We start from the raw sequence: 26,378 nt of genomic DNA, 5'->3' as shown, positions 1-26,378 counted from the left end.
CTGGGGTCCAGCTGCATTTATCTGTTTCACCCACCCGCCACCTTCCTTCTGGCAACCACCAGTTCTCTGTATTTAAGTCTGGTTGGGGGTTGTTTCATTTCTTTTGTTTTGGTTTTTAGATTCCACAAAATGTAAAATCTTTCTCTGTCTGACTTATCTCACCTAGTATAATACCCTCGAGGCCCATCCATGTTGTCACAAACGGCAAAATCTCTTCTTTTATGTGGATATATCATATTATGTATATTATATATTATATCCTATGCATTGTATATACATACCACATCTTCCTTATCCATTAATCTGTTGATGGACACTTGGGTTGCTTCCACAGTTTATTGTAAATAATGCTGCTAGAAACAGGGGTGCATGTATCTTTTCAGATTAGTGGTTTTGTTTTCTTCTGGAAAATACCCAATAGTGGAATTATTGGATCATATGCATTTCTATTTTTTTAACTTTTCGAGGAAACTCCATACTGTTTTCCACAGTGGCTGCACCAGTTGACATTCCCACCAAGGGTGTGCAAAGATCCCCTTTTCTCCACATCCTCACCAACACTTGTTATTTCTTGTCTTTTTGAGTCTAGCCATTCTGACAAGTGTGAGGCATTTCACTGATGATGAGTGATGTCAAGCACCTTTTCATGTGTCTTTCAGCCATCAGGATGTCTTTTTTTTTTTTTTTTTTTAGAGACGGAGGGGAGTGTATTCATATATTACTATGTAAGAGAAACCAAGGAGAAGCGAACTCCTCTGGAGTCTTAATTGGTACCATGCTCCATCTGCAAAGTCTCTAAGTAGTTTCCAGCCTTAGACAGTGAGCTGAGGGCCAGACTGCTGTCCCTGGTGGACCAGAAGACAAAGATCTCTCTCTGGAGGGGAAGAGGGCCTGAATGGCCAGGGGATGTCAGGAGGGCAGCCTCAGGAGGTGTGAGACACACAGTATTAAGTAGGTGGTTTCAACCCCTGCTGGCAGTAGTTAGGTATCTAGGGCCGTATCTTGGGTATGGAGAGCCATTGGCCAGGAGAGGTACAAAGGTGGAGTTTTCTCTGTGACCCATGAACTACTGATATGAATTTCTATAGTGTGAGTGGGTGAAGTGTGCCCTAAGGGAAGGGAAGACTTCGTGGATTTAGGAAAGGCCAGAGGAGTTGAGAATGCCTCTGTCACTAGATAGAGGATCTGACCAGAAGTCAGAAAGGGAATGAATGATTTATTGCTGTGTAACAATATTACCACCAATTTAGCGGCTGAAAACACACTATCTCACGGTTTCTGTGGGTGAGGAGTCCGGGCACATCTCTACAGGGTCCTCTGCTTCAAGGGGCTCGTCTGAAAGCTGCAGTCGGTGTGTCAGCTGGGGCTATGACCCCCTCTCAAGGCTCAGCTGGAGGAGGATCTGCTTCTGAGACACGAGATCGCTGACAGAATTTGATTCCTTATGACGTGTTGGACAGAGAGAGGGCTTCGGGTTGTTGCTGACTGTCAGCTGCGGGCCACCCTCGGTTTCTCGGAAAGAGGCCTTCTTGCTTCATCCACACCAGTAAAAGGGAAAGTCTCCTGGGAAGACGATGCTACAGCCCTGTGTAATGTAATCATGGAAGCCACATCCCATCCCCTTTGGGGTCCTCTAGTAGAAGCAGATCTCCGGTCCCACCCACACTGAAGGGGAGAGGATTTCTCACAAGGGCGTGGGTACCAAAGGGTGGGATTATGGGGGACCGTCTGTTCACCACAGGGAAGAAGGCAAGAAAACAGGAAATTGGCCTTGCAGTCCTCTGAGAGGAGACTCCCGGGAAAGGTGACCGAAGACAGTGACAAGGCAGCGAGAAGGGCGAAGTTTAAAAAGCATAGGTCTGCGAGGAAACGGATTTCACGTGAATTCCAGGTAGATAATGGATGATTCACTGTTCCAACGGTGTTCCAACTTTCCCTAGTTATTATGTTTGTTAGTGAAAATCCACTCAACAGTTATGCAAAACCAGTGACCTTACTGGCCCAGAAAGCTGGGAAGGCCACTGAGAGGAAGAGATCCGTTCTAGGGTGTGTGGTTCCCACAGGCTCCAACCCACCACCAAGACTGACTCTAACACAGGGCAGGAAGAGACTACTGTCACCATGGTGGCCTCCAAGCCAGGAAGGGAAGTGGATGCCCTCTCAGCCCAGAGGCACAGAGGCCACACAGACGTTGAGAAATTAGTCTGCCAGCGATGGGGTTGGGCAGGGAACCTTCATAAGAGCTTTCAAACAAAAACAAAAACTTGTGATGGGTGCCTTAAATGTGGTGGGGCAGTTCTCCCAAAGGAATTTGGGAAATTCATTTGCATTCATTGATGAAGGCTGAGCAACTGGCCTAAGGCACTCCCACTTCAGACAGAAATAGCTTATACGATTCAAGAAAAATGAGTTGTAGAGTTATTTCATTAATGGGATGAGTAGCCTAGGGGACACTGATGTGTGTGGATGGCTCTGGCTTGACAGCCAGCTCGAGGGCCTGTGAGAATGTCTGCACTTTTGCACAGAAATTACACATTCCTTGTCCCTCATCTGCAGGACAAGGTGGGTCATTGAGCCACACCAGCAAAAGGGATTTAGGGAGTTCAGATGGATGGTAGCGAAGAGAGAAGGAATGGACCGTTAGTGGTGATTTCTCTAATGTGCAAAGGTGCTCATGTCCCTCCCCTGCTTTAATTATCCTTCATAATCTGACCTCTGTTTCCCTTCCAGCTACGTCTCTGGGCTTGTTCCTGTCCCTGCCCCTGAGCACTGGGTGCCAGCCTTGCTGAATTCCCTAGGGAGAAGCAAGCCTCTAGAGTCTGGAGGCTGCCAGTTTAGAGATCCTGGCTCTGCCCCAGTAAACTCCGGCCTCCTGTGCCTCAGTGCTTTCTCCCATAAATGAACCCTCCCTCACTGGGTTGTTAGGAGAATGAAGCCGATATTTCTAGAGCACTCAGAACAGACCAATGTTTTATACTTTGTGAATATAAAGTATATATAAAATATAATTTATATTTATGAATATGAATTATCCAAAAGTACCATGTTCTCTTTTATCTCCGCGCTTTTGTACTTGCAGTTCCCTCTGCCTAGAAGGCTTTTGCTCCAGCCCTGCCTGCCTAATGCCCATTCATTCATCTTCTACGGTAAGCTTAGAAGTCACTGCCTCTGGAGGCCACATCCGACATGAAGCATGAGTAAGAAATAAACATATATTAAACCCCTGATGGAGTGCTGGGTGGCTCAGTTGGTTAAGCATCTGCCTTCAGCTGAGGTCATGATCCTGGAGTCCTGGAATCGAGTCCCGCAGCAGGCTCCCTGCTCAGCAGGGAGTCTGCTTCTCCTTCTGCCCATTCCCCTGCTTGTGCGCTCACTCTCAAATATATACAATTTAAAAATCTTTAAAAAACAAAAACAAAAAACACTGAGGTTTGGTTGAAGACTAACAGTTGTCCACCTCCCCCAGGCAAATTTAAATGCACTTATTTTATTTCATTTTTTTTTAAAGATTTTATTTATTTATTCGACAGAGATAGAGACAGCCAGCGAGAGAGGGAACACAAGCAGGGGGAGCGGGAAAGGAAGAAGCAGGCTCATAGCAGAGGAGCCTGATGTGGGGCTCGATCCCATAACGCCGGGATCACGCCCTGAGCCAAAGGCAGACACTTAACCGCTGTGCCACCCAGGCGCCCCCTAAATGCACTTATTTTAAATATCTCTTCCCTTAGGATTTGATGTTTTCTTCCATCAACTTACCACACTGAACTCTAATTGCTTGTTCAAATGTCTGTCTCTGCCCCTAAACGATAAGTTGCCCGAGAGCAGGGACTGTGTCTTAAGCAAATTTTTATATTTAGGGCTTGTATGGAGCCCAACACAAAGCAGGCGCTCACAATGCCTTCATTCCACTCTGTCTTAATGAGAATCGGAAGGAGAAAGGGAGTTTGTTTCAAGTAAGTGCTTAATGCTCTCAAAAAACTTTTTCACATTCTCTTCTCTTCTGGAAACATGGAATGGCCTGTTCGTAAAAAAAGGGAGATATTGTCTGGGTAGAAGTGCTTAAAGTCAGGACAAAAGTTCAGGTTCAAGGAGATCCCAAGGATCAGCAAAGAGCTCCAAGCATGGAGAGTGGGTTTTATGATTTCAGAGTCCAGCTTGTTCCTTGCTTAGGCCAAATTGGAACGGAACAATTCTTTCTTTCTTTTTTTTTTTTTTAAGATTTTTATTTATTTGTTTGAGAGAGAGAGAGAGAGCGCACAAGCGGCAGGGGGAGGGAGAAGCAGGCTCCCTGCTGTGGAGCTTAATACAGGGCTCCATCCCAAGACCCTGGGCTCACGATCTGAGCCAAAAGCGGACGCTCAACCAACGGAGCCACCTGGGCATGCGTGGAATGGAACATTTCTGAAAGCCAGCAGGGATAGGCTGTCAGTGTTCTTTCGGCATTTTCAATGGAAATAATTACAGTGGCGCATGTGGGATTTAATCCAGAAGAAAAGATTAAATGGATATGTGTATATTTGAATTTCAAGTAAATAAGGCAAAGGGAGAAGCACGCGGGAAATAAGGCAGAGGGAGAAGCACGCTCCCCGCTGAGCAAGGGGCCCAATGTGGGGCTCGATCTCAGGACCCTGGGACCATAACCTGAGCCGAAGGCAGACGCATAACCGAGTGAGCCACCCAGGAGCCCCTGTCTTCTGTATCTTTGAAACGTCCTTCCTACAGGTGGGGAATTTCTCATGTTTTAAGTCCCATCTCCTCACGGTAGAAGACTGCCAATTGACTCTTGAGATCCGTCTCCCCAGCTTCTGTTCTCAGACCCTCCATTTCTGCCGGCACGTTACTTCTTAGGCGAAAGATGTCATTTCCAACCTGATTAAGTTCTGGCCAGTGAAGTATAAATGGAAGTGTTATACTTTACTTCCAGAAAGTTTCCTCAAGAGGTTGCTCAAGAGCAACCCCCATTCCTCTTCCTTCCCCCTGCTGTTTGGAATGCAGATGTGGTGGGGGCTCTAGCAGCCATTAGGGGCCATGAGGTGACATAAAGAATGGACACCCTATGCTGAGAATGATGGAGGATAAAGTTAAGCTAGGTCATCAAGGCTACGATGAAGCCAACATCACCAGTGTTCACCTGGCTACCTCCAGACCTTTTTTTATTTTTTGCATGAGAAGTAAACCATTTAAGCCACTGTTATTATCTAGTTATATACAGCAGAACTTAATCCTAATTAATCCGATTGCTTTTCCAGCCCCTCCTTGTAGCTGTAGACCCAGGTTCTGTTAACTGCCCACAGGGGTGCAGGGTTTCAGTTCTAAAGAAGCAGGTCCTGAGAATTTATTTTCTGGCAAGGATAGGCGTGGAGGGGTCAGGGTTTTAGAGGCAGCAGTGGTGAGACATTGGCTGCATGTCAGGGGGTAGGAGCTCCTGTGTCTGCACCCAGCAATGGCTGTGAGGCTTTCTCTAGAACAATCTCACATGTGGTTAGGCACATTTCCCGGCTACCCAGCTTCCAAGGCCAACTCACTGGCCCTCTCAGGGAGTCAGTGAGCAACCTGATACCTCTAATAAATCATTTTCCTGTTTCAGCAACAAGGAACCCTAAGGGACATGGCACTCCCCTTAGGTTTAATCAAAAATCAAGATCTTGTGTTTCATATCTTAAACTCTATCCTACCTGTTTTAAACCACTGGCAGAAACCCAAGATTTCTCCTGGATTTGAATTTAACCTTTATCCTCACTTTTCTGGGTGTGGGAGTGACTATAGTTGGCCAACAAAATCCATTCTTCTGTCAAAATCGGGGTCTACCCTCACGACCAGGCATAGCCACGCAGCTGAAGCTCATGAGTGGAATGTGCATGGTTGTACCGCGTGCGATTTCTGTCTCCCTTGCGTAATGGGAACTTGCTTCCCTGGGTTTTCTCTTTTCCTTCCCCTGTCCATGATACAGCTACGCCACACCGTCAGGGAAGGCAGGGCCACAAAATGAAAGGTGCCTGAGTCCCTGGATAATTTCACAGAGCTGTGTTACCTCACCAGCCTGGCCCATTCCCCATGAAACGTGAAATGAGAATCAACTTCCATGTTCTAGAAGCTGCTGTCTTGGGGTCTCTACCAGCTTTATCTTTCTCTGCTGCCAAAATGATAATGGAGAAATACTAAGCAGGGAACTTGTAATTAACAGCAAGTGATTACAGATCCACGCTGAGCCACCCATGCAGGCAGCCATGGGCTCAGAGTGTGTCTGGGTTCCCCATTCTAGAATGGGAAATGCCAAGGAATCCCAAGTCTTGGGGCCTCTGCTAGATCCTAGCCACAATAAAATAATCTTTTTTGGTTACCTCAGTTTGCAGTATATACATTCTACCACTTTAAAATGCACTGTTTTGGAGCACCTGGGTGGCTCAGTCATTAAGCGTCTGCCTTCAGTTCAGGGCATGATCCCGGCGTTCTGGGATCGAGCCCCACATTAGGCTCCTCCGCTGGGAGCCTGCTTCTTCCTCCCCCACTCCCCCTGCCTGTGTTCCCTCTCTCGCTGGCTGTCTCTCTCTGTCAAATAAATAAATAAAATCTTTAAAAAAATAAAAGAAAAAAAAAGAAAATGTACTGTTTTACCTTTTATGATTTTGACCATGTTTAGAAAATTGCTTTCATTTGCAACTCTCTTTGTTATCACATCTTCCCTCTTTTTAAAGGACTGAGTTATTCTGTTCTTTTCTTCAATAATCACCTTTTTCTTTCTTTTTCTCTTTCTTTCTTTCTTTCTTTCTTTCTTTCTTTCTTTCTTTCTTTCTTTCTTTCTTTCTTTCTCCCTTCCTTCCTTCCTTCCTTCTTTTCTTCCTTCTGCCTCTTTCTTTTTCTTTCTTTCTTTCTTTCTTTCTTTCTTTCTTTCTTTCTTTCTTTCTTTCTTTCTTTCTTTCTTTTTAAGTAAAGTCTACCCCCAAATGGGTCTTGGACTCATGACCCTGAGATCAAGAGTCACATTCTCTACCGACTGAGCCAGCCAGGTGCCCAGATAACCACCTTTTTTATTTCAAATGTTAACATTTAAGCTTTCATATAGCTATGCCCTTTTAATCTGAGTTTCTGGATCAGGAGTCGGGAAACTACAGCCACCTGTTTTTGAATTTGTGTTGGATTACATCCCTACCATTCATTGATGTATTATCCATGGCTGCCTTCCCCCTAAGTTGGGGGTGGTCATCCAGGGGAGGTAACCTCTAGTTGACTCATGAGCTGGACCCCAGCAATCAGAAACTCCTCAGTCCCCATCCCTGGAAGGTGCCTCCCATTGCCTTCCCTGCTCCCAAAGGCTGCCCCAAGGACATAGTCTTCAGATAGTGATGTGATGTTGAGACCATCTGGATGGTACACAAGACTGAACCCAGTTAAGGCCTCTGTATCAACTTTTTTAAGGTCTGATAGCTGGGTGTGGAGATCTCCTGGTCACATGATAAGTTCCCATGCTTAGTAAATCTGCCACCTACCAAACTGGAATGACCTGCTTCTTCTGTCCGTGCTTGCCCTCCTAGTACTGGGGGCCGTCTCAAATTACATCTGGGAAGTTCCCAAGGAGCTTGCAAACTGAAAGACCACAGTGCTAGAGGTAACTGTAACCGAGACCACATGGCCCACAAAGCCAAAAACATGCATGATCTAGCCCTTTACAGAAAACGCCGGCCAACTCCTGTTCTAGGTCTGAATCTATTTTACTCTGTTTTAATAGTTTTGTTCTCTCTGCTTATCTTTTAACTTAATGTCACTCCTAATTTCTTTTTTTTTTTTTAAGATTTTTTATTTATTTATTTATTCAACAGAGAGACAGCCAGCGAGAGAGGGAACACAAGCAGGGGGAGTGGGAGAGGAAGAAGCAGGCTCATAGCGGAGGAGCCTGATGTGGGGCTCGATCCCATAACGCCGGGATCACGCCCTGAGCCGAAGGCAGACGCTTAACTGCTGTGCCACCCAGGCGCCCCATGTCACTTCTAATTTCTTTTTCTTTTTTTTTTTTTTAAGATTTTATTTATTTATGTGACAGAGAGACAGCCAGCGAGAGCGGGAACACAGCAGGGGAGTGAGAGAGGAAGAAACAGGCTCCCAGCAGAGGAACGCCGGAACGCCGGGACCACGCCCTGAGCTGAAGGCAGACGCTTTAACGATTGCGCTACCCAGGCGCCCCACTTCTAATTTCTATTACTTCTTTCATTTTTATTCGTATCCCTTCTCATTCTATTGAGATATGTATGTTGACCAAGAGGCAGAGCTGAAATAAGACAAAAGCATGTGTTTGGGGTCTCAGAGTTTAATTGGGGGAGCACAGATGTGGGTAGCAACCCCAATTGTATTCCCCTGGGGGACAAAATTCAAAGGTTTTAAAAGACATTTGTAGGGGGGCGCCTGGATGGCTCAGTCGGTTAAGCATCGGGCTGGCTGCTGCTCAGGTCATGATCTCAGAGTGGTGAGATGGAGCCCAGTGTGGTCACGGCTGCCTCGCATGCTCAGTGGGGAGTCTGCTTCCCCTCTCCCTCCCCCTCTGCCCCTTCCCCCACTTGCACACACACACACACACTCTCTCTCTCTCTCTCAAATAAATAAATAAATCTTTCAAAAAGAAGATATTTGTATGTGTTGTTTACAAAGAATTGTGATTGGTGTCGGTGGCAGAAAACTAATCTTGGCCGAATGTAATTGGTTTGCTAAGGCCATTACTGAGCAAGGTCTCTCTCTCTCTCTCTCTCTCTCAATTTCTCTCTTTTTTTTCCCCCCTCTGGCACCAGAGTTTAGGACTTTTAACTTGTCCCAAGTTGCTGAAGCAAAAATCATGATAAAACATTCTGCTTTCTTTTACATCCCCCAACACAAAAAAAACAAAACCAAAACTATTTGTAGGAAAACAATGGTTTTGTACATGGGAAGAAACAACATAAATTCAAAACTTACGGATAAGGATTAGCTCTATCACTCATCTCTTTAAAAAGTTCATATATCCACTCAAAACCAGCAGGGTATCCCCCTTGAAGTGTTATCTATATGAATTTCCAAAGAAAGTTGCAGGCATTTGGGCGGGGTCCTTGGAATATTTGCATTGTGGCCCAGTTCAAAGTTCAAGGTTTCATTCATGAGGATGCACATAAGGTCCATCTCCTTAATAGCCTCCTGGCCACTTCTGAAAACCCCTTAACGTAAGCGATTCCATGTCCTTTCACCTTCCACAGTTGTGACGGCACGGAGGAAGGGTTTCCCAAGCAGGGAGAGCACCCAGGGAAGGGTGACCCTGTGTAGGCTGCCAGGACCCCACACTATCAGTGCACTGCCCAAGCCCTGAGAGCCCCCGGACCGCAACACAGTACTTACTGCGAGCTTCCAGAAGGCACTCCAGGAATGCTGCGTTAAGGAGGGACCCAGGCACAGAAGGGCCTCTCTCTGTCTGTAGAGACCCCATGCTGAGGCACGGAAGTGTAGGAAGTAAATAGAAATAAGCAAGAATCCTTATAATCCTACGTGTCCCTTTTCTTGGCGCCATACAGACATCCTGATCCAATGAGCTGGCACAACAGACACCAGAAAAGGGAACTCCCATGTCCCCAGACACGCTCGGTCCCGAATCCAACGGACAGAAGGGAAAACACACAAGCCGGTCAGGGTAAGTAAAGGCTTTACTGGGGATCAGGCAGGGCTGCGCAGGGACCACCCTGGGGGAGCCGGGCCGGCACTCCAGGCCATATGGGGCTTCGGGGCAGCGCGGGGGCGCTCGGGGCTGAGGCCGGGAGTCCAGCCCAGCTCCTGCAGGTAGAGCAACGACGGAGAGCAGAATGGTCCGGGTGGATTTAGGGCAGGAGGGATAACACCGGTGCTGACGACAAAGGGTCAGGATGAAGACAGGGTTGGGAGGGAGAAAGAGTGGCCCATAGGGGTTTCATGGGGACAAAGGAACGTCACAAAGGACAAAGAAGCAAGACAGCTGTTCGAGGACACACAGGAAGCCCAGCTCTGGCTCCTGGCTGGCATCTGCTCCGACACAGCCCTACTTGTTGCCCCACACGGCGATCTTTAGAAACAGAGGGCCGGGGAGGAAGCGACCGGACTTCATGTAGGCCGAGATCTTCTTCAGGCCCTGAGGGTGGGGAAAAAGATCAGATCTCCGGTCAGCTGCCCCCGGGAGGCAACCTGAGGTCCGGAGCCTTGCTTGTGAGGTCAATGTTGAGACACAGGACCGTCTCCCCGGGGTCCCCTGCTCTGGAACGTTGCCTCTTCCCACTTCCAGTAACTAAGGGCACATCTGACTAAGATACAAAGACTACCGGTACAGGCGCTTGAGCTCCCCCAGAGATGCTCATACAGCTGGGGAACCCCACCAACCACCCTACAACACAGGCCCTACCATCACCATTCAGCAGAAGGGAAGCAGAGGCCCAACGGGCTTCAGCGGCCCCCTCAGGCTCCCAGGGCTGGCAGGTGGGAAGGGCTGGAGGGCAGCTGGCTCTCGTGCCAGGGCTGTGCTCTCCCTGCTGCCCTCCCTCCTCCCACACCCTCCAGGAGGCCCGGTCCCTCCCTCTTTACAGAATCCCCCCTTTCCCAGAGGGAACATCCTAGCTTCTCAGGGTTTGCCACAGAGGGAACCCCAGCAGAACAGGGGTTCAGAATATGCCCACACAGCTAGCAGGAGAGGCCAGACCTCACCCATGACTCAGCAAGACCTGCATGAAGGGGGAGAGGCTGGGGAACATGAAAGCCAGGCCAGGCCAGACTCTAATTACTCCTCTTAAAGGACAAGGTCCAACTGCTTGGCCTGGTACCTGAGGGCGATGTCATGGACACCAACTTCCTCCTGTCCGGTCCTGCCGCAGCCAAGGGGGCATATGGCTCTCAGGGGTATCTGAGCACCGAATTCCCAACACACGGAAAGGCCCAGTGAGTTCTAAAGACTTCAAAGATCCTGGAACTGCCTGTACCCAGCGGGCCACACACTGCAGCCCACAGCTGTCCTCTGCTCTCCTGCCAGCCAGTCCCGGGAGCTCTGGCAGCAACCCCAAGGCCAGTCACCCAGACCCACCACCAGGGCTGATAAGAACCAGCTCCAAAAGCGCATCTCTTGATGACGAATGGAAAGAGACACAGACTGCAGGCTGGAATCCTGTAGCACAAGGGCCTCAAGCCCCACATCGCTCGCAAAGCTCACAGCGGGGTGCCCTCCAGCGAGGGACTGAAGGGGACCCGTGACATCAGGTGACATCCAGCCTGGGCTCCTCCAGCACCCACCTGGCCCCACCCACACCACACGGCTGGTGTTCCTCTCGCTCTCCAAGGGCTCTGAGCCCCAGGACGGCGGCTCCAGGGCCGGTCACCCTGGCATCCCCACGGTGCCCGACACAGTGCCTCACACCCAGGAGAAGATCCCTCGGCCAATAGGACTGAAAATAGATGGGCTGCCCCATCTCTGACTCAGAATCTCCAGTGATGGGAAAGAAGAAGGGCAGGGAGACAGGGAGGCAGGGAAGGAGCCCACCACAGAAGCCTCAAGACAGACTCACTCCACAGGGGCCCCACCTATGTGCTCACAGCCCAGGACCAACGACCTTCCTGGGGACCTCAGGGCGGCCCCAGATGGGAATCGGATTGCTGCCAAGCTGCCCGGGGATCCCCAGGAAATGCTGTCTGTGCTCTTCTTAGGGACTGTCATCCCTACCATGGCTCTGCTCTCCTAACGCCAGCTGCACACACATTCCTGAACCCCGCTACGTCCTTGGGGTACGGAGCTGCGTGTCCCAGACTAGTAAAGAATCTAACCTTCCTTCAGGCACAGGAAAAGGAGAGCCAAGGACTACTGCCCTCAGAAGCCATAGGCTGAATGGGAGCCCAACACACACTATATTGGCTCCGTGACCTTCAGCAAATGACTTACCCTTTCAGACTCAGTTTCCCTACCAGGAAAAATAGGTGATCATTCTTCTACCGTGTAGAAATGTTGTAAAGACTTAATTTGACACAAATATCTACGATCCACAGCACATGTCATGACATAGATGACCTCAGTCAATGCTACTTATTCTTCACTTCACGTGAATGAAAAGGAAACATCAAGCAAAAGGAGGGAACACAAAAGAGATACAAACAGTAAGGAGTAGGAGGAAATCACCTCAAAGCGGGCCATGAACTCCTTCAGGTTTGGGAAGACCTCCAGGCACCTGGGCTCGAATATATGCAGTAGGTCAAGGAGGTCATAGGCCAGGAAATCCACGTAGGTCAGCTAAGGAGAGACAACAGAGGAGTGAGCACCTAACTCTGAACCTGGGGAAATGAGAGCTTCCCACCCCCAAAGCCTTCCCCTTACCTTCTCCCCTGCAAACCAAGGCCTCTTCCCCAGAAACTGTGAGTAAAGCTTCAGCTTGTCAGGGAGTTCCTCCAGGAGTCCGGGCCTCAGTTTCTCCTGAGACACAGAACAGCCGTCACCACCCTCAGACTCGGACTCCCTGGGCAGAGAGGCAGATCTCCCCCGGGCTCTGCATGGCCCCCAGCTGCCAGGGGTCAGCAGCCATGTGCCCCACGGATGGGGTCATTGCCTAGGCGATGATTTATCCAAGCTCTGTTCAGCCCATCACACAGTCCATCTGTCAGAGGCTGTGGAAGCAGAGAACACCGCCTCGCTGGCCCTGAATCTGTCACCACACATCACCAAACGGCCTCCCAGAGGTCAGACCCAGGAGTGCTGAGGACCCGGCAGAGTTCTGGATGCAGATGTCAGGCAGAAGCAAAGAAGCACACAAGTGACATGGCCTGAGGGAAGAAGTCCTAAGTTCTACCTGGTGGGGACAGGTAGGAGCGGCCCTCGAGCAGTTCCTGGAAAGGTGTAGAATCAGAGAGACTGAGGGAAGGAGAGGCAGGTTCAGAGCCCTGGGTCGGCCCCGAGCGCTCTGCTGGGCAGATGTGCTCAGGCCTCGGGGGTGTCAGGAAGACCCTGCTGAGCAAACAAGGCAAACACGCTGTCCAGGAACTGAATTTCCACCTGGGGACCAGCCTCTCCCCGAGGGTTAGAAGGAAATGAATCAGAGTACTCATCCGGTCCAGGGAATTATGAGGGTCACGTTGGTGACAGTATAGACAATGGCTTGGAGAATCAGTCACTCCTTGGGGTTCAAATGACAGAGGAGACCCAGAGAAGAAAATACTAAAGCAAATGGCATGATTAAGTCACTGTAGATGGCACACAGAGTCCAGTCCACTCCCAGTGGGGGACTCACAAAGTCGGGGTTGTAGCACATTCTGGCAAAGTACAGGCGGGTGTCCATAACCTCATTCTCCAAAATGTCCACGCGAATCTTCTCCTCTTCTGTCTCCCCACCTACGGCCCACACAACAGAGACTCGCCCTCAGCATCCCACCGCAGGCAAGCCCAGGGACCCACCACTGTTCCCTGCATCCCACCCTGCCCCACTCACATAGGTTGTGTTTGCGAGCAATGTAGCGAAGGATGGCGTTGCTCTGGGTGACCTTGTGAGCCCCGTCAATTAAGTAGGGCAGCTGTAAGGCAAAAGGGCAGGTGGGTGGGCCACAGGCTCCTGGCACCCCCTCCCTTGAACAAGGGCGTTCCCTGTACCTGGCTCATGGTCGGCACTAAATCAAACCACTGTAAAATGGATGAATGAGCTGGAACACAGAGCATGGGGGACAGGCAGGGACAAGAACCAGAAAGCAGAGAAGCTAGCAGGAGGCAGCAAATCCTGAAACCTCTGAGCTGGGAAAGCAGGGGGAGTAGACACCCCTCTCGCTTGTCCCCGGATCCCCCCACCCCCTGCACCTACATTGGGGAAGTCCAGGCCCAGCTTGAATTTTTCATTCAGCCACTGGCTTCTGTCATAGTCGGGAGCTGTGGTGGAGAAGATGGAGTGAAACAAACCTCCCCACAGCCCACTGTCACTGGGCCTGGGGAGGGGCAGGGTGGGGCACCCACCAAGGATCAGTGGTAAAGCTCCCCAAAAGGGGGATCTGGAATCTGGAACACTAAGTCTCACATTCCAGGTCTGGGGGCAAAGAACGCTTGGAAGGCTCTGGAACGTGTGTGAATAAGCTTACAAACCGTTTCTGCAAGCCCTAAGGGAAGCCCATCCCAATGACTGATACAGGGGCTCCAGCAACCCCCTCTCATGTCCTGCCTCCTAAGGCCAGCTGCACCTCAAAGGAGTCAGGGAAGCGCAGGCCCTGCTCCGACCAGTGGAGGGCGGCAGAGTGAGCAGCATGGGGCCAGAGCAAGGGTTGCTCAGTACCAAGAGGGTAAAAGTCAGAATGCGACGTGGATGCCATTACCGTCCCCCATCATGTACTTCTTTTCCTCATAGTGTGAGTCCGTGTACTCCAGGAGCAGGCGGATGGCGTGAGCCAGCTGGGAAGACGCCCAAGCCGGGGGTCAGAGATGAAGTCCTGCCTCGTGCCTTTCTCTGCAGCAGGTAACCGCACAGACCCCAGGACCCCCACCCGCGGGCACACACACACACACACACACACACACACACACACACACACACACACACACGGAGTCAGGAACGCACCCACGTGAGGACAAACTGCTAGAAAGGACTGAGCTGCAGACAGCCCTAAAGGGGAACTTCTAGTACGAACGGTCCCCAGGGCGCAGCATTTCCTGCCCCCGTGCGCCTCCATCCCCCCCAGCCGGCAGCCCCTTCGCTCACCCCGCGAATGTCCCAATAACCCAGGATCATGACCATGGTGATGGCTTTTGCGCTGAGCAGAAGGGCTTCCAAGAGCAGTGCTGGCAATTTATTCGGAGAACGGGTAGGAGGGGCCCAGAGAGCACAGCTTATCTTAGACCCGCCCCCACGAATTCCAAGAAGCCCAGCAACCCTGGCTAAGGCACAGCCCTAACAAGACTCCCCCATCTGTCCCCCAGCCTCTGGGGGCGGGGCCTGCCTTGTATGCAGAAGGCTCCTTGGCCTCTAGGGGTCCTGGTTCCCCTCCGCCCCCTGACTCACCATGCAATAGAGAGCTCTTTCTAGATGAGAATCAGACAGGACCCTTGGAGATGAACCTAAATCACAAAGTAAGAAGGCACATCTCCTCATCACTAGACATCGCTCCCCTTTGCCCCTGCACTGCCCTGATCACACCAACTGTAGGAGCCTCTGGCAAAGTTATGCCCAAAGAGCCCTGTCCCTCAAATCAGGAGTTTCAAGCAGCGCCTGTCCAGGGAGCCCAGGACTCAGGCCAGTCTGAAAATTCCTCCCAGGACAGCCTTGGAGAACAGATCATCGGTGGGTGGGAACTCCTGCGCAACAAGGGCCAGAAAAAGGAAACGTGGACTCACTGATTCCTTCATGGCCTGTGGAGGCCCCAGCCTTTTGGTCACAGGGCTGAGATTCCTTAGTTCAACTGGAAATGAATCAATGACCCTTAGCACCTAAGTTGTGAATCTAAATCCAGAACCAGTCCCAGCAAAGGGCAGGGTTACGACGTACGGTCCCAGAGATGTCCTGCCAGTCAGCTACATGTCCCCACGTGGCCAGGACAGTGACCAGGAGTGTGGTGATGTCACACACAGAATGTGACAGAAGAGAGAAGGGGAGTCCTCTGACTGGCCAGGCACCAGTTCTGCCACAGAGGGCAGCCAGAGGGATGGTCAGCAGGAGGGTGGAGGTCCCCCGCCAGGACCACAGTCAGGCTGGCCCCCAGCAGACCCTCGGCTGTCTAGTCCATGCATTCCAGCCTGACACTGGCTTCCCACTCACATGGGCTTTTCTGTAGCTCAGGGAGACTCAGGTGGCCTCTCAGGTTCTCCTGCGATCTGTGATCTGTGACAACAACAACGTCCTACCTGCCAACTTTCTTCTTTGAAGCCAGGAGACTATTTCAAACTAGGCGAGTGGGACAGAGCTTGGCCTGTGGCTCATTTCCCTTCGTATAAAGTGTATTGCCAGGCTTCGTGGATGTGTGAACACAGAAGAAGGGAACTTTGAAAAACAAACGTTCTTACAAGTTGCGACACAGATAAATAAGCTTCAAATTAGCTGACACTGTGTTAGGACAGCAAAGAGTGAGCCCAGTCTTGCGTGAGGATTTCCGAGAACTGGAATGGAGTATGCAGTGGGGAAAGAGGCTGCAGCCGATCGCTCGTCAATCTCAGAAGTCAGAGGTCTGTCCATCTGGGCCCTGCTGGGGAGCAGGGAGGGCGTGTCACCCGAACCCAGCAGAGCTCTGTCCCTGCTGCCTGTGGTCCCCACACGTCACCCCTGCCAATCCTCAGTGCTCTGGGTTCCCTGCCATGCCAGGGCTCCCAGGGACACTCACACACCTCAGGTTCGCAAAATGTGCAGGCAGATGGTGCCGCTTTAAAATCATAAGAAGGTGGCAGTGGTCAAGGAGACTACCACTGAGAAAGGATGGTATCTTCACTCCAACTCTTCTGCCAGCCTGTCCAGTCTAATTCAGCTATGCTTCTACCTTTTATGTCTGTTTGGTGTAACCAGCACCTTCATTGAGAATCGTGATGACATTGTGTATTTTCTTGTTATACGATAAGAAGTCTGTAACAGAACCACAATTAAATAATTCTGTGCATTAAAAACGGTGCTGATGTATCGCATGGTGCACTGGGTGTTATACCCAACTGATGAATCATCAAACTTTACATTAAAAAAATTTAAATTTAAATTTAAAATTAAAAAAAAAAAACGGTGCGGACGGCCACCCCCTCAGTGTTCACCGTGATCCAGGAATGGAATCAGTCGTGGGTCAAGATGGTCACAGAGAGCGCTCCACAGGGAGACCCACGGACCGGGGCTCATCAGGCAGAAACACGCAGAGCCAATGAGCCATTAGCAAAACGTAAAGATGGAGGACCTCACGGGATTACTAGGATCATGGGACGCTCGCCTGAGATGACCTCGTGGAGCCCCACGCCCGCGGGATTGGACACCGTCCCACTCGCCTCCCGGTGTGGCCGCACAATCAGACACTCTCCCCGTGGAACAACAGAAGAATCTGACGGAAGCATAACACTGCCCTTGCCTGTTGCCGGCTAGTGTCTGCTGGGGGACCCACCCCAGTAACGTCAACTAACCAGAGGAATACAGTACCTTCCAGAGCATCAGACAGTGTTAAGAAATGCAAAAATTCAGAACAGGCCACAGGCATCCTGCTCTGAAGCTGTCAGAGGAAGAAGTCTGCAAACACCCACCTCCCACACAGGCCCCCACGGAGCAGCCACCGAGGGTCCCCAGTCAGCCCTGGGGCCGCAGGGCCGGCAGAGAGACAGGTGCCCGGGAGGGAAGAAGAAGGACACAGCGGTCAGGATGAAGGCTTTACTGAGGGTCAGGCAGGGCTGGGGAGGGACCCCGCTGGGGGAGCCAGGCCTGCACTCCCGTCCTCACGCAGCGCTGGAGGAACTCAGGCAGAGCCCAAGGGCCAGGGAGACAGTCGGGCTCCGCAGTGTCCAACCGCCGGTCAGAGAAGAAAGGTCTGGTTGCCTTGAGTGCAGGAAGGATAATGTCGGGGGGGGGGGCACATGGGTGAAGAAAAGTGGGGCGTTGGAAACCTGGAAAGGTCCTGGATGAATGTCACTGGACAAGGTAAAGGGGCCCAATGAGGCTGGGTGGGAGTTTCCAGAGAGAAAAGAGGAGAAAGCAGCTGGTTCCAGGGAACAGGGAGGTCCAGCTATTCTCCAGGACCCCTGCACAAAACACAGCACTGGCTCCTTGCCCACATTTCCCCTCACGCGGGCCTATTTATTGCCCCATACAGCCATCTTTGAATACACTGGCTGTGGGAGGAAGCGGCCGGACTTCATGTAGGCAGAGATCTTCTTCAGGCCCTGAGGGTGGAAAAAGAAGGTCCAACATCAGGGTTTGCTGCCTCACTGGGATTCATGCAGCCCCACCGAGGTGCACCAAGGTCAGGAGCCCTCTGGTAAGGTCAGTGTTGAGACATGGCACCGTCTCCCCGGGGTCCCCCGCTCTGGGACGTTGCTTCTTCCCGTTTCCTGTAACTAATGGCATATCTGACTGCTATGGAGACTACCAGTACAGGCGCTTGAGCTCCCCCAGAGATGCTCATACAGCTGGGGAACCCCACCAACCACCCTACAACACAGGCCCTACCATCACCATTCAGCAGAAGGGAAGCAGAGGCCCAACGGGCTTCAGCGGCCCCCTCAGGCTCCCAGGGCTGGCAGGTGGGAAGGGCTGGAGGGCAGCTGGCTCTCTTGTCAGGGCTGTGCTCTCCCTGCTGCCCTCCCTCCTCCCACACCCTCCAGGAGGCCCTGTACCTCCCTCTTTACAAACATCCCCCTTTCGCAGAAGAAACACCCTGGCTTCACAGGGTTTGCCACAGAGGGAACCCCAGCAGAACAGGGGTTCAGAATATGCCCACACAGCTTGCAGGAGAGGCCACACCGCACCCAGTGACTCAGCAAAACCTGCATGAAGGGGGAGAGGCTGGGGAGCATGAAAGCCAGGCCAGGCCAGACTCTAATTACTCCTCTTAAAGGAGAAGGTCCAACTGTTTGGCCTGGCGCCTGGGGCCGATGTCATGGACACCAACTTCCTCCTGCCGAGTCCTGCCGCAGCCAAGGGGGCATGTGGCTCTCAGGGGTGTCTGAGCACCATCTTCCCAACACACGGAAAGGCCCAGTGAGTTCTAAAGACTTCAAAGATCCTGGAACTGCCTGTACCCAGCGCGCACACACTGCAGCCCACAGCTGTCCTCTGCTCTCCTGCCAGCCAGTCCCGGGAGCTCTGGCAGCAACCCCAAGGCCAGTCACCCAGACCCACCACCAGGGCTGATAAGAACCAGCTCCAAAAGCGCATCTCTTGATGACGAATGGAAAGAGACACAGACTGCAGGCTGGAATCCTGTAGCACAAGGGCCTCAAGCCCCACATCGCTCGCAAAGCTCACAGCGTGGTGCCCTCCAGCGAGGGACTGAGGGGGACCGGTGACATCAGGTGACGTCCAGCCTGGGCTCCTCCAGCACCCACCTGGCCCCACCCACACCACACGGCTGGTGTTCCTCTCGCTCTCCAAGGGCTCTGAGCCCCAGGACGGCGGCTCCAGGGCCGGTCACTCTGGCATCCACACGGTGCCCGACACAGTGCCTCACACCCGGGAGAAGATCCCTCGGCCAATAGGACTGAAAATAGATGGGCTGCCCCATCTCTGACTCAGAATCTCCAGTGATGGGAAAGAAGAAGGGCTGGGAGACAGGGAGGCAGGGAAGGAGCCCACCACAGAAGCCTCAAGACAGACTCGCTCCACAGGGGCCCCACCTATGTGCTCACAGCCCAGGACCAACGACCTTCCTGGGGACCTCAGGGCGGCCCCAGATGGGAATCGGATTGCTGCCAAGCTGCCCGGGGATCCCCAGGAAATGCTGTCTTCTTAGGGACTGTCATCCCTACCATGGCTCTGCTCTCCTAACGCCAGCTCCACACACATTCCTGAACCCCGCTACGTCCTTGGGGTCCTGAGCTGTGTGACCCAGACAGAAATGGATCCAAGGTGCACCTTCTGGTCCAGGAAAGGGAGAGCCGCTCCCTGGTGCCCACGGCAACCAGCCGCTGCCTGTGAGCCCAGGACAGCCGGCACTGCCCCTGTGACCAACACAAATGACTGACCCTTTCTGCCTCATTGCTCTAATCTGTAATATGCAGGCGATCACTCGTCTGCTGTGCAGGAATGCTGTCAAGATTTCATTTCACACACTGTATGTCAGATGTGCACACAGATCCTGGCATTAAGAAACCTTCCATAAACTCTACTTAGTCTGGGACGCCCGGGAGGCTCCGTGTGTTAAGCGTCCAGCTCCTGGTCTCAGCTCAGGTCATTATCATAGGGTCCTGGGATCCAGCCCCCCAGGTACTGTTCAGTGGGGAGTCTGCTTGAGACTCTCCTCTCCCTTGGCCCATCCACCCCTCCTTAAATCATCTTTTTTTAAAAAGCCTACTTATTCTTTGTTGTGGCTGTAAGGCTAGGAAAGTACTAGAGAAAGGAGACTAGACAGAAGACCTATAACAATTAAGCAGCCTCAGGGGAATCACCTCAAAGCGGGTCATGAACTCCTTCAGGTTTGGGAAGGCTTCCAGAGACTTTGGCTCAAATATGCGATGCAGGTCAAGGAGGTCATAAACCAGGAAATCCACGTAGGTCAGCTAAGGAAAAGCAAAGAAGGAATGAGAGCTTAAGTCTGAACGTGGGGGAAATGAGAGCTTCCCACCCCCAAAGCCTTCCCCTTACCTTCTCCCCTGCAAACCAAGGCCTCTTCCCCAGAAACTGTGAGTAAAGCTTCAGCTTGTCAGGGAGTCCCTCCAGGTACCCGGGCCTCAGTTTCTCCTGAGACACAGAACAGCCGTCACCACCCGCAGAATCGGACCTCCTGGACAGAGAGGCAGGTCTCCCCCGGGCTCTGCATGACCCCCAGCTGCCAGGGGTCAGCAGCCATGTGCCCCACGGATGGGGTCATTGCCTAGGCGATGATTTATCCAAGCTCTGTTCAGCCCATCACACAGTCCATCTGTCAGAGGCTGTGGAAGCAGAGAACACCGCCTCGCTGGCCCTGAATCTGTCATCACACATCACCAAACGGCCTCCCAGAGGTCAGACCCAGGAGTGCTGAGGACCCGGCAGAGTTCTGGATGCAGATGTCAGGCAGAAGCAAAGAAGCACACAAGTGACATGGCCTGGGGGAAGAAGTCCTAAGTTCTACCTGGTGGGGACAGGTAGGAGCGGCCCTCGAGCAGTTCTTGGGAAGGTGTAGAATCAGAGAGACTGAGGGAAGGAGAGGCAGGTTCAGAGCCCTGGGTCGGCCCTGCGCGCTCTGCTGGGCAGATGTGCTCAGGCCTCGGGGTGTCAGGAAGACCGTGCTGAGCAAACAAGGCAAACACGCTGTCCAGGAACTGAATTTCCACCTGGGGACCAGCCTCTCCCCGAGGGTTAGAAGGAACTGAGTCAGAGTACTCATCCAGTCCAGGGAATTATGAGGGTCAATCTGGTGAAAGTATAGGGAGTGGCTTGGAGAATAGTCACTCCTTCGGGTTCAAACAACAGAGGAGATCCAGCGTAGATGGCACACAAGAGTCCAGTCCGCCCTCAAAACCCTGTCCATCCCACCCCCGGGGAGGGGACTCACAAAGTCGGGGTTGTAGCAGAGCATGGCGAAGGCCATTCGGGTGTCAGTAACCTCATTCTCCAAAATGTCCACGCGAATCTTCTCCTCTTCTGTCTCCCCACCTACGGCCCACACAACAGAGACTCGCCCTCAGCATCCCACCGCAGGCAAGCCCAGGGGCCCACCACTGTTCCCCGCATCCCACCCTGCCCCACTCACATAGGTTGTGTTTGCGAGCAATGTAGCGAAGGATGGCGTTGCTCTGGGTGACCTTGTGAGCCCCGTCAATTAAGTAGGGCAGCTGCAAGGCAAAAGGGCAGGTGGGTGGGCCACAGGCCCCCGACACCCCTCCCTTGAACAAGGGCGTTCCCAGTGCCCGGCTCATGGTCGGCACTAAATCAATCCAATCAACAATGGATGAATGAGCTGGAACATAGAGCGTGGGGGACAGGCAGGGACAAGAACCAGAAAGCAGAGAAGCTAGCAGGAGGCAGCAAATCCTGAAACCTCTGAGCTGGGAAAGCAGGGGGAGTAGACACCCCTCTCGCTTGTCCCCGGATCCCCCCACCCCCTGCACCTACATTGGGGAAGTCCAGGCCCAGCTTGAATTTTTCATTCAGCCACTGGCTTCTGTCATAGTCGGGAGCTGTGGTGGAGAAGATGGAGTGAAACAAACCTCCCCACAGCCCACTGTCACTGGGCCTGGGGAGGGGCAGGGTGGGGCACCCACCAAGGATCAGTGGTAAAGCTCCCCAAAAGGGGGATCTGGAATCTGGAACACTAAGTCTCACATTCCAGGTCTGGGGACAAAGAACGCTTGGAAGGCTCTGGAACGTGTGTGAATAAGCTTACAAACCGTTTCTGCAAGCCCTAAGGGAAGCCCACCCCAATGACTGATACAGGGGCTCCAGCAACCCCCTCTCATGTCCTGCCTCCTAAGGCCAGCTGCACCTCAAAGGAGTTAGGGAAGCTCAGGCCCTGCTCCAGCTGGTGGAGGGCACCTCCGTGAGCAGCACTTGGCCAGGGAAAGGGTTGCCTGGTACCAGATCAACAGGAATAGGGCAAAAGTCAGAATGCGACGTGGATGCCATTACCGTCCCCCATCGTGTACTTCTTTTCCTCATAGTGTGAGTCCGTGTACTCCAGGAGCAGGCGGATGGTGTGAGCCAGCTGGGAAGACGCCCAAGCCGGAGGTCAGAGATGAAGTCCTGCCTCGTGCCTTTCTCTGCAGCAGGTAACCGCACAGACCCCAGGACCCCCACCCGCGGACACGCGCGCGCGCGCGCGCGCACACACACACACACACACACACACACACGGAAACACAGAGTCAGGAACGCACCCACGTGAGGACAAACTGCTAGAAAGGACTGAGCTGCAGACACCCCTGAAGGGGACCTTCTAGTACAAATGGTCCCCAGGACGCAGCATTTTTTACCCCGTGCGCCTCCATCCCACCCAGCGCGGCAGCCCCTTCGCTCACCCCGCGAATGTCCCAGTAACCCAGGATCATGACCATCCTGCTGGCTTTTGTGCTGAGCAGAAGGGCTTCCCAGACCTGTGCTTGCAATTTATAGGCTGAAGAGGGGTGGGCAAGGGAAGGTGAGCTCTGCTCTCTCGGCCCCGCCCCCATGACCGCCAGAGGCGGAGCCACCCAGGCGAGGGCATAGCCCTAGGAAGACTCCCAGATCTGTCTGCCAGCCTCTGGTGGCTGGGGCCGCCTCTGTATGCAGAAGGTCCTAGGTCCTCTGGCGCTCCTGGTTCCCCGCCGCCCCCTGGCTCACCGTGCAATCCAGATCTCTCTTTCTAGATCTAGGACCAGACAGGGCTCTTGGAGATAGGCCTAAATGAAAAAAGAGCACACACTTCGCCCTCTCTTCCGCTAGACATCACTCTGCTTAGCCCTGCACTGCCCAGATCACACCAACTCTACGAGCCTCGGGCAAAGTTATGCCCAAAGAGCCCTATCCCTCAAATCTGGAGTTTCAAGCAGCGCCTGTCCCGGAAAGCCCAGGACTCAGGCCAGTCTGAAAATTCCTCCCAGGACGAGCTCGGGAGAGCAGACTGTAGGTGGGTAGGAACTCCCGCACAACAAGGGCCAGAGGAAAAGAAACATGGTCTCAGTGATTCCTTCATGGCCTGTGGAGGCCCCAGCCCTGCAGTCACGTGGCTGAGACCCCGAAACTCACATGGAAATGAGTCAATGACCCTTAGGACCTAAGTGGTGAATCTAAATCCAGAACCAGTCCCAGCTAGGGCAGGGTTACGAAGTACTGAAGTACAGTCCCAGAGATGTCCTGCCAGTCAGCTACATGTCCCCATGTGGCCAGGACAGTGACTGGGAGTGTGGTGATGTCACACACAGAATGTGACAGAAGAGGGAAGGTGAGGGGTGCCTGGGTGGCTCACTCGGTAAAGTGGCTGCCTTCGACTCAGGTCATGATCCCAGGGTCCTGGGATCAAGTCCCACATCGGGCTGCCTGCTCGGCAGGGAGTCTGCTTCTCCCTCTCTCTCTACCCTTCCTCCTTGCTTCTTCTCTCTCTCTCTCTTGCTGTCAAATAAATAATAAATTTTTAAAAAAGAAGAAGAAGGAGAGAGAGGGGAGTCCTCTGACTGGCCAGGCACCTGTCCTGCCAGAGGGCAGCCAGAGGGATGGTCAGCAGGAGGGTGGAGGACCACCCCCGGGACCACAGTCAGTCTGGCCCCCAGCAGACCCTCGGCTGTCTAGTCCTTGCATTCCAGCCTGACGCTGGCTTCCCACCCACGTGGGCTTTTCTGTAGCTCAGGGAGACTCAGGTGGCCTCTCAGGTTCTCCTGCGATCTGTGATCTGTGACAACAACAACGTCCTGCCTGCCAACTTTCTTCTTGCAGCCAGGAGACTATTTCAAACTAGGCGAGTGGGACAGAGCTTGGCCTGTGGCTCATTTCCCTTCGTATAAAGTGTATTGCCAGGCTTCGTGGATGTGTGAACACAGAAGAAGGGAACTTTGAAAAACAAACATTCTTACAAGTTGCGACACAGATAAATAAGCTTCAAATTAGCTGACACTGTGTTAGGACAGCAAAGAGTGAGCCCAGTCTTGCGTGAGGATTTCCGAGCACTGGAATGGAGTGTGCAGTGGGGAAAGAGGCTGCAGCCGATCGCTTGTCAATCTCAGAAGTCAGAGGTCTGTCCATCTGGGCCCCGCTGGGGAGCAGGGAGGGCGTGTCACCCGAGCCCAGCAGAGCTCTGTCCCTGCTGCCTGTGGTCCCCACGCTTCACCCCTGCCAGTCCCCAGTGCTCCAGGTCTGGGTCCAGGCTCAAGACTTTGTGGTCAAGGTGAATTCCAGGTACGTTTGGCCACAGAAAGGAGATGGGGGCCAAATGCAAACACACATGAGCCGAACTCTATGTGATTCCATTTTCATAATACATTGAGGAGTTGTCACTTTGACTTTTATACATCTTGAGGCTAGAACAGCAACATTACTAGATTTCCCTGAGAAATTATATTTTTGAAGCTAAACCATAAGCAGGATAAGAATATTTGAAATAGTGGAATAGACATTGTTCCGCTGGCACTCAGCCATGTGGTCGTTCCTGGATTGACAAAGAGTCACTGAGATGCTGTCGTACAGTAGGCACTGTGGAGAAGACAGTCCTGGCCGTGAACGACTGGAAGGCCCAGGGGAAGTGCCAGGGAAAGATGCTTTCAACTGTGGGACACATTTCCCCTGGAAACACTGAGAGGCAGTGAGAGGCAGGGAGGAGGAATACAGGGGGAAGAGGCGATGTCTGGCGGTGAAGGACACTGAGGAGACAGGAGATGGGCGCAGAGCTCCCATGTCCCCTTCAGAAGGAAGAGGACAGTTCTGCAAAAGGAGGAGGAGGTGGGCTTGCCTGGGTACATAGGGCCCAGAGAATCAGAGCAGTGGATGCTGTGGGTGGTACAAGACAATAGGGAGCGGTGGGGAGCAGGGAAGCTGGAGAGTGACCTGAAGGGAGGGAATGTGGCCAGTGGTCGCCTGGCAAAAGTCAGTCCCAGTGTTGCCAGGTCTTCTGGACATGTATGTGTTCTTTCCTGATTTTAAAGTATTGACAATTCGAATATGTTTAAGAACACGTCCAGTCTGGAAGTCTGGTCTCTGGTATGACTTCTGAACAGCACTCCACAATTCCTTCCAGCTCCACTGTTGACATTTTGTCCTCTCAAGGTAAATGAGCAAAAGTCCTATATAAAATAGCCTCAGAATTCAAAACTACATATTAGAAATAAATGCCAAGTTAACTAGAATTTAAATAAAAATTTGGAAGAAAAAGGAAAAAAATCCAGAAGAAAAAAAACGTAGAAAGAAGTACCAAAGTAGAGTGAAAATACCCTACGTCATGGTAATATTGTTAAGTCATAAGTCTTGTATCCTGCAATCCAGGATACAAGAATATTACTTAACCTGAAAATGAGGTAATAAATAGAACCATTTACAAGATGCTGTCACATTGGAACTTAGATAGAAAATATTCCACAAGCTTATCTTGTTTTGTATAAGGAAAGACACGTAGGGTCTCCAAAATTTAGGAAAGGAGCAGCATTCAAGGTGAAACATTTAGAACGAGACCCAGAAGAAAAACACTGGGGTAGAAATCATTTCGCTCATGACATCTTTCGTTAATTCTCTGAAACTGTGGGACAAACCCAAATACATCAGACATGTAAAAAGGAAGAAAAATTCTGACTCAAGTAGTAAGAGCTTAAGGAAGAAAACTAATAACACAGAGGACACGTGGTCCTCAGGAATTTTCTGGAGAACTTTTCAAACTTTCACCGAGAACACGCGTTCCAGAACTAGTCATAAGCTACACTCAGGTATGGCATGAACACCCTCACCTGGAAAGCACACAGGTGAAGAAGCTTCTGAGTCACAGTCACTTGGCGCCTACATTCTAACCCCAGTGATCACAGCTTAGAGAACAGAGTATGGAGTTTCTGTTACAAAGGCCTTCGAGCTCCTGCAGAGCTGACTGAGAAGAGGAAAGGGGAGGGAGAGGGGGAGGGAGGTGCGGGGAGAGGGATGAGGAAGCAAACGTGGAAAAGTTAAGATCTGGGGTACACAGGACTCCTTTGCACTATTTTTTCCGTTTTCTAAAAGTCTGATGTATCCATATTTAAAAACAATACATTGACCGCATGATCCAGGACATACAGAACTACATATATTCTTTTATTTCTTTCTTTTAAGATTTTATTCGTTTATTTGAGACAGAGAGATAGAGAAAGAGAGAGAGCAGGA

General features: G+C 51.9%; 2 protein-coding genes across 2 annotated transcripts; both read right to left on the bottom strand.

The window, feature by feature from the left end:
* Positions 1–9,638: 9,638 nt before the first annotated feature.
* On the bottom strand, positions 9,639–14,822 carry LOC123795099 (glutathione S-transferase Mu 1). Its single transcript, XM_045801564.2, has 8 exons — positions 14,685–14,822; positions 14,302–14,377; positions 13,800–13,864; positions 13,437–13,518; positions 13,239–13,339; positions 12,332–12,427; positions 12,137–12,247; positions 9,639–10,114 (listed from the first exon to the last, which is right to left on the bottom strand). Exons 1-8 carry the CDS (start codon positions 14,718–14,720, stop codon positions 10,025–10,027), a joined length of 657 nt encoding a protein of 218 aa, XP_045657520.2. The 5' UTR covers positions 14,721–14,822; the 3' UTR covers positions 9,639–10,024.
* A 2,473-nt stretch (positions 14,823–17,295) lies between these two features.
* On the bottom strand, positions 17,296–22,714 carry LOC123795096 (glutathione S-transferase Mu 1). Its single transcript, XM_045801561.2, has 8 exons — positions 22,592–22,714; positions 22,203–22,278; positions 21,690–21,754; positions 21,328–21,409; positions 21,130–21,230; positions 20,238–20,333; positions 20,042–20,152; positions 17,296–17,818 (listed from the first exon to the last, which is right to left on the bottom strand). Exons 1-8 carry the CDS (start codon positions 22,625–22,627, stop codon positions 17,729–17,731), a joined length of 657 nt encoding a protein of 218 aa, XP_045657517.2. The 5' UTR covers positions 22,628–22,714; the 3' UTR covers positions 17,296–17,728.
* Between the last annotated feature and the right edge of the window lie 3,664 nt (positions 22,715–26,378).

Source organism: Ursus americanus, chromosome 12, assembly GCF_024610735.1.
Source record: "Ursus americanus isolate L20-20 chromosome 12, mUrsAme1.1.p, whole genome shotgun sequence".
Classification (NCBI taxonomy): domain Eukaryota; kingdom Metazoa; phylum Chordata; class Mammalia; order Carnivora; family Ursidae; genus Ursus; species Ursus americanus.
This window is presented reverse-complemented; position numbering and strand designations above follow the sequence as displayed.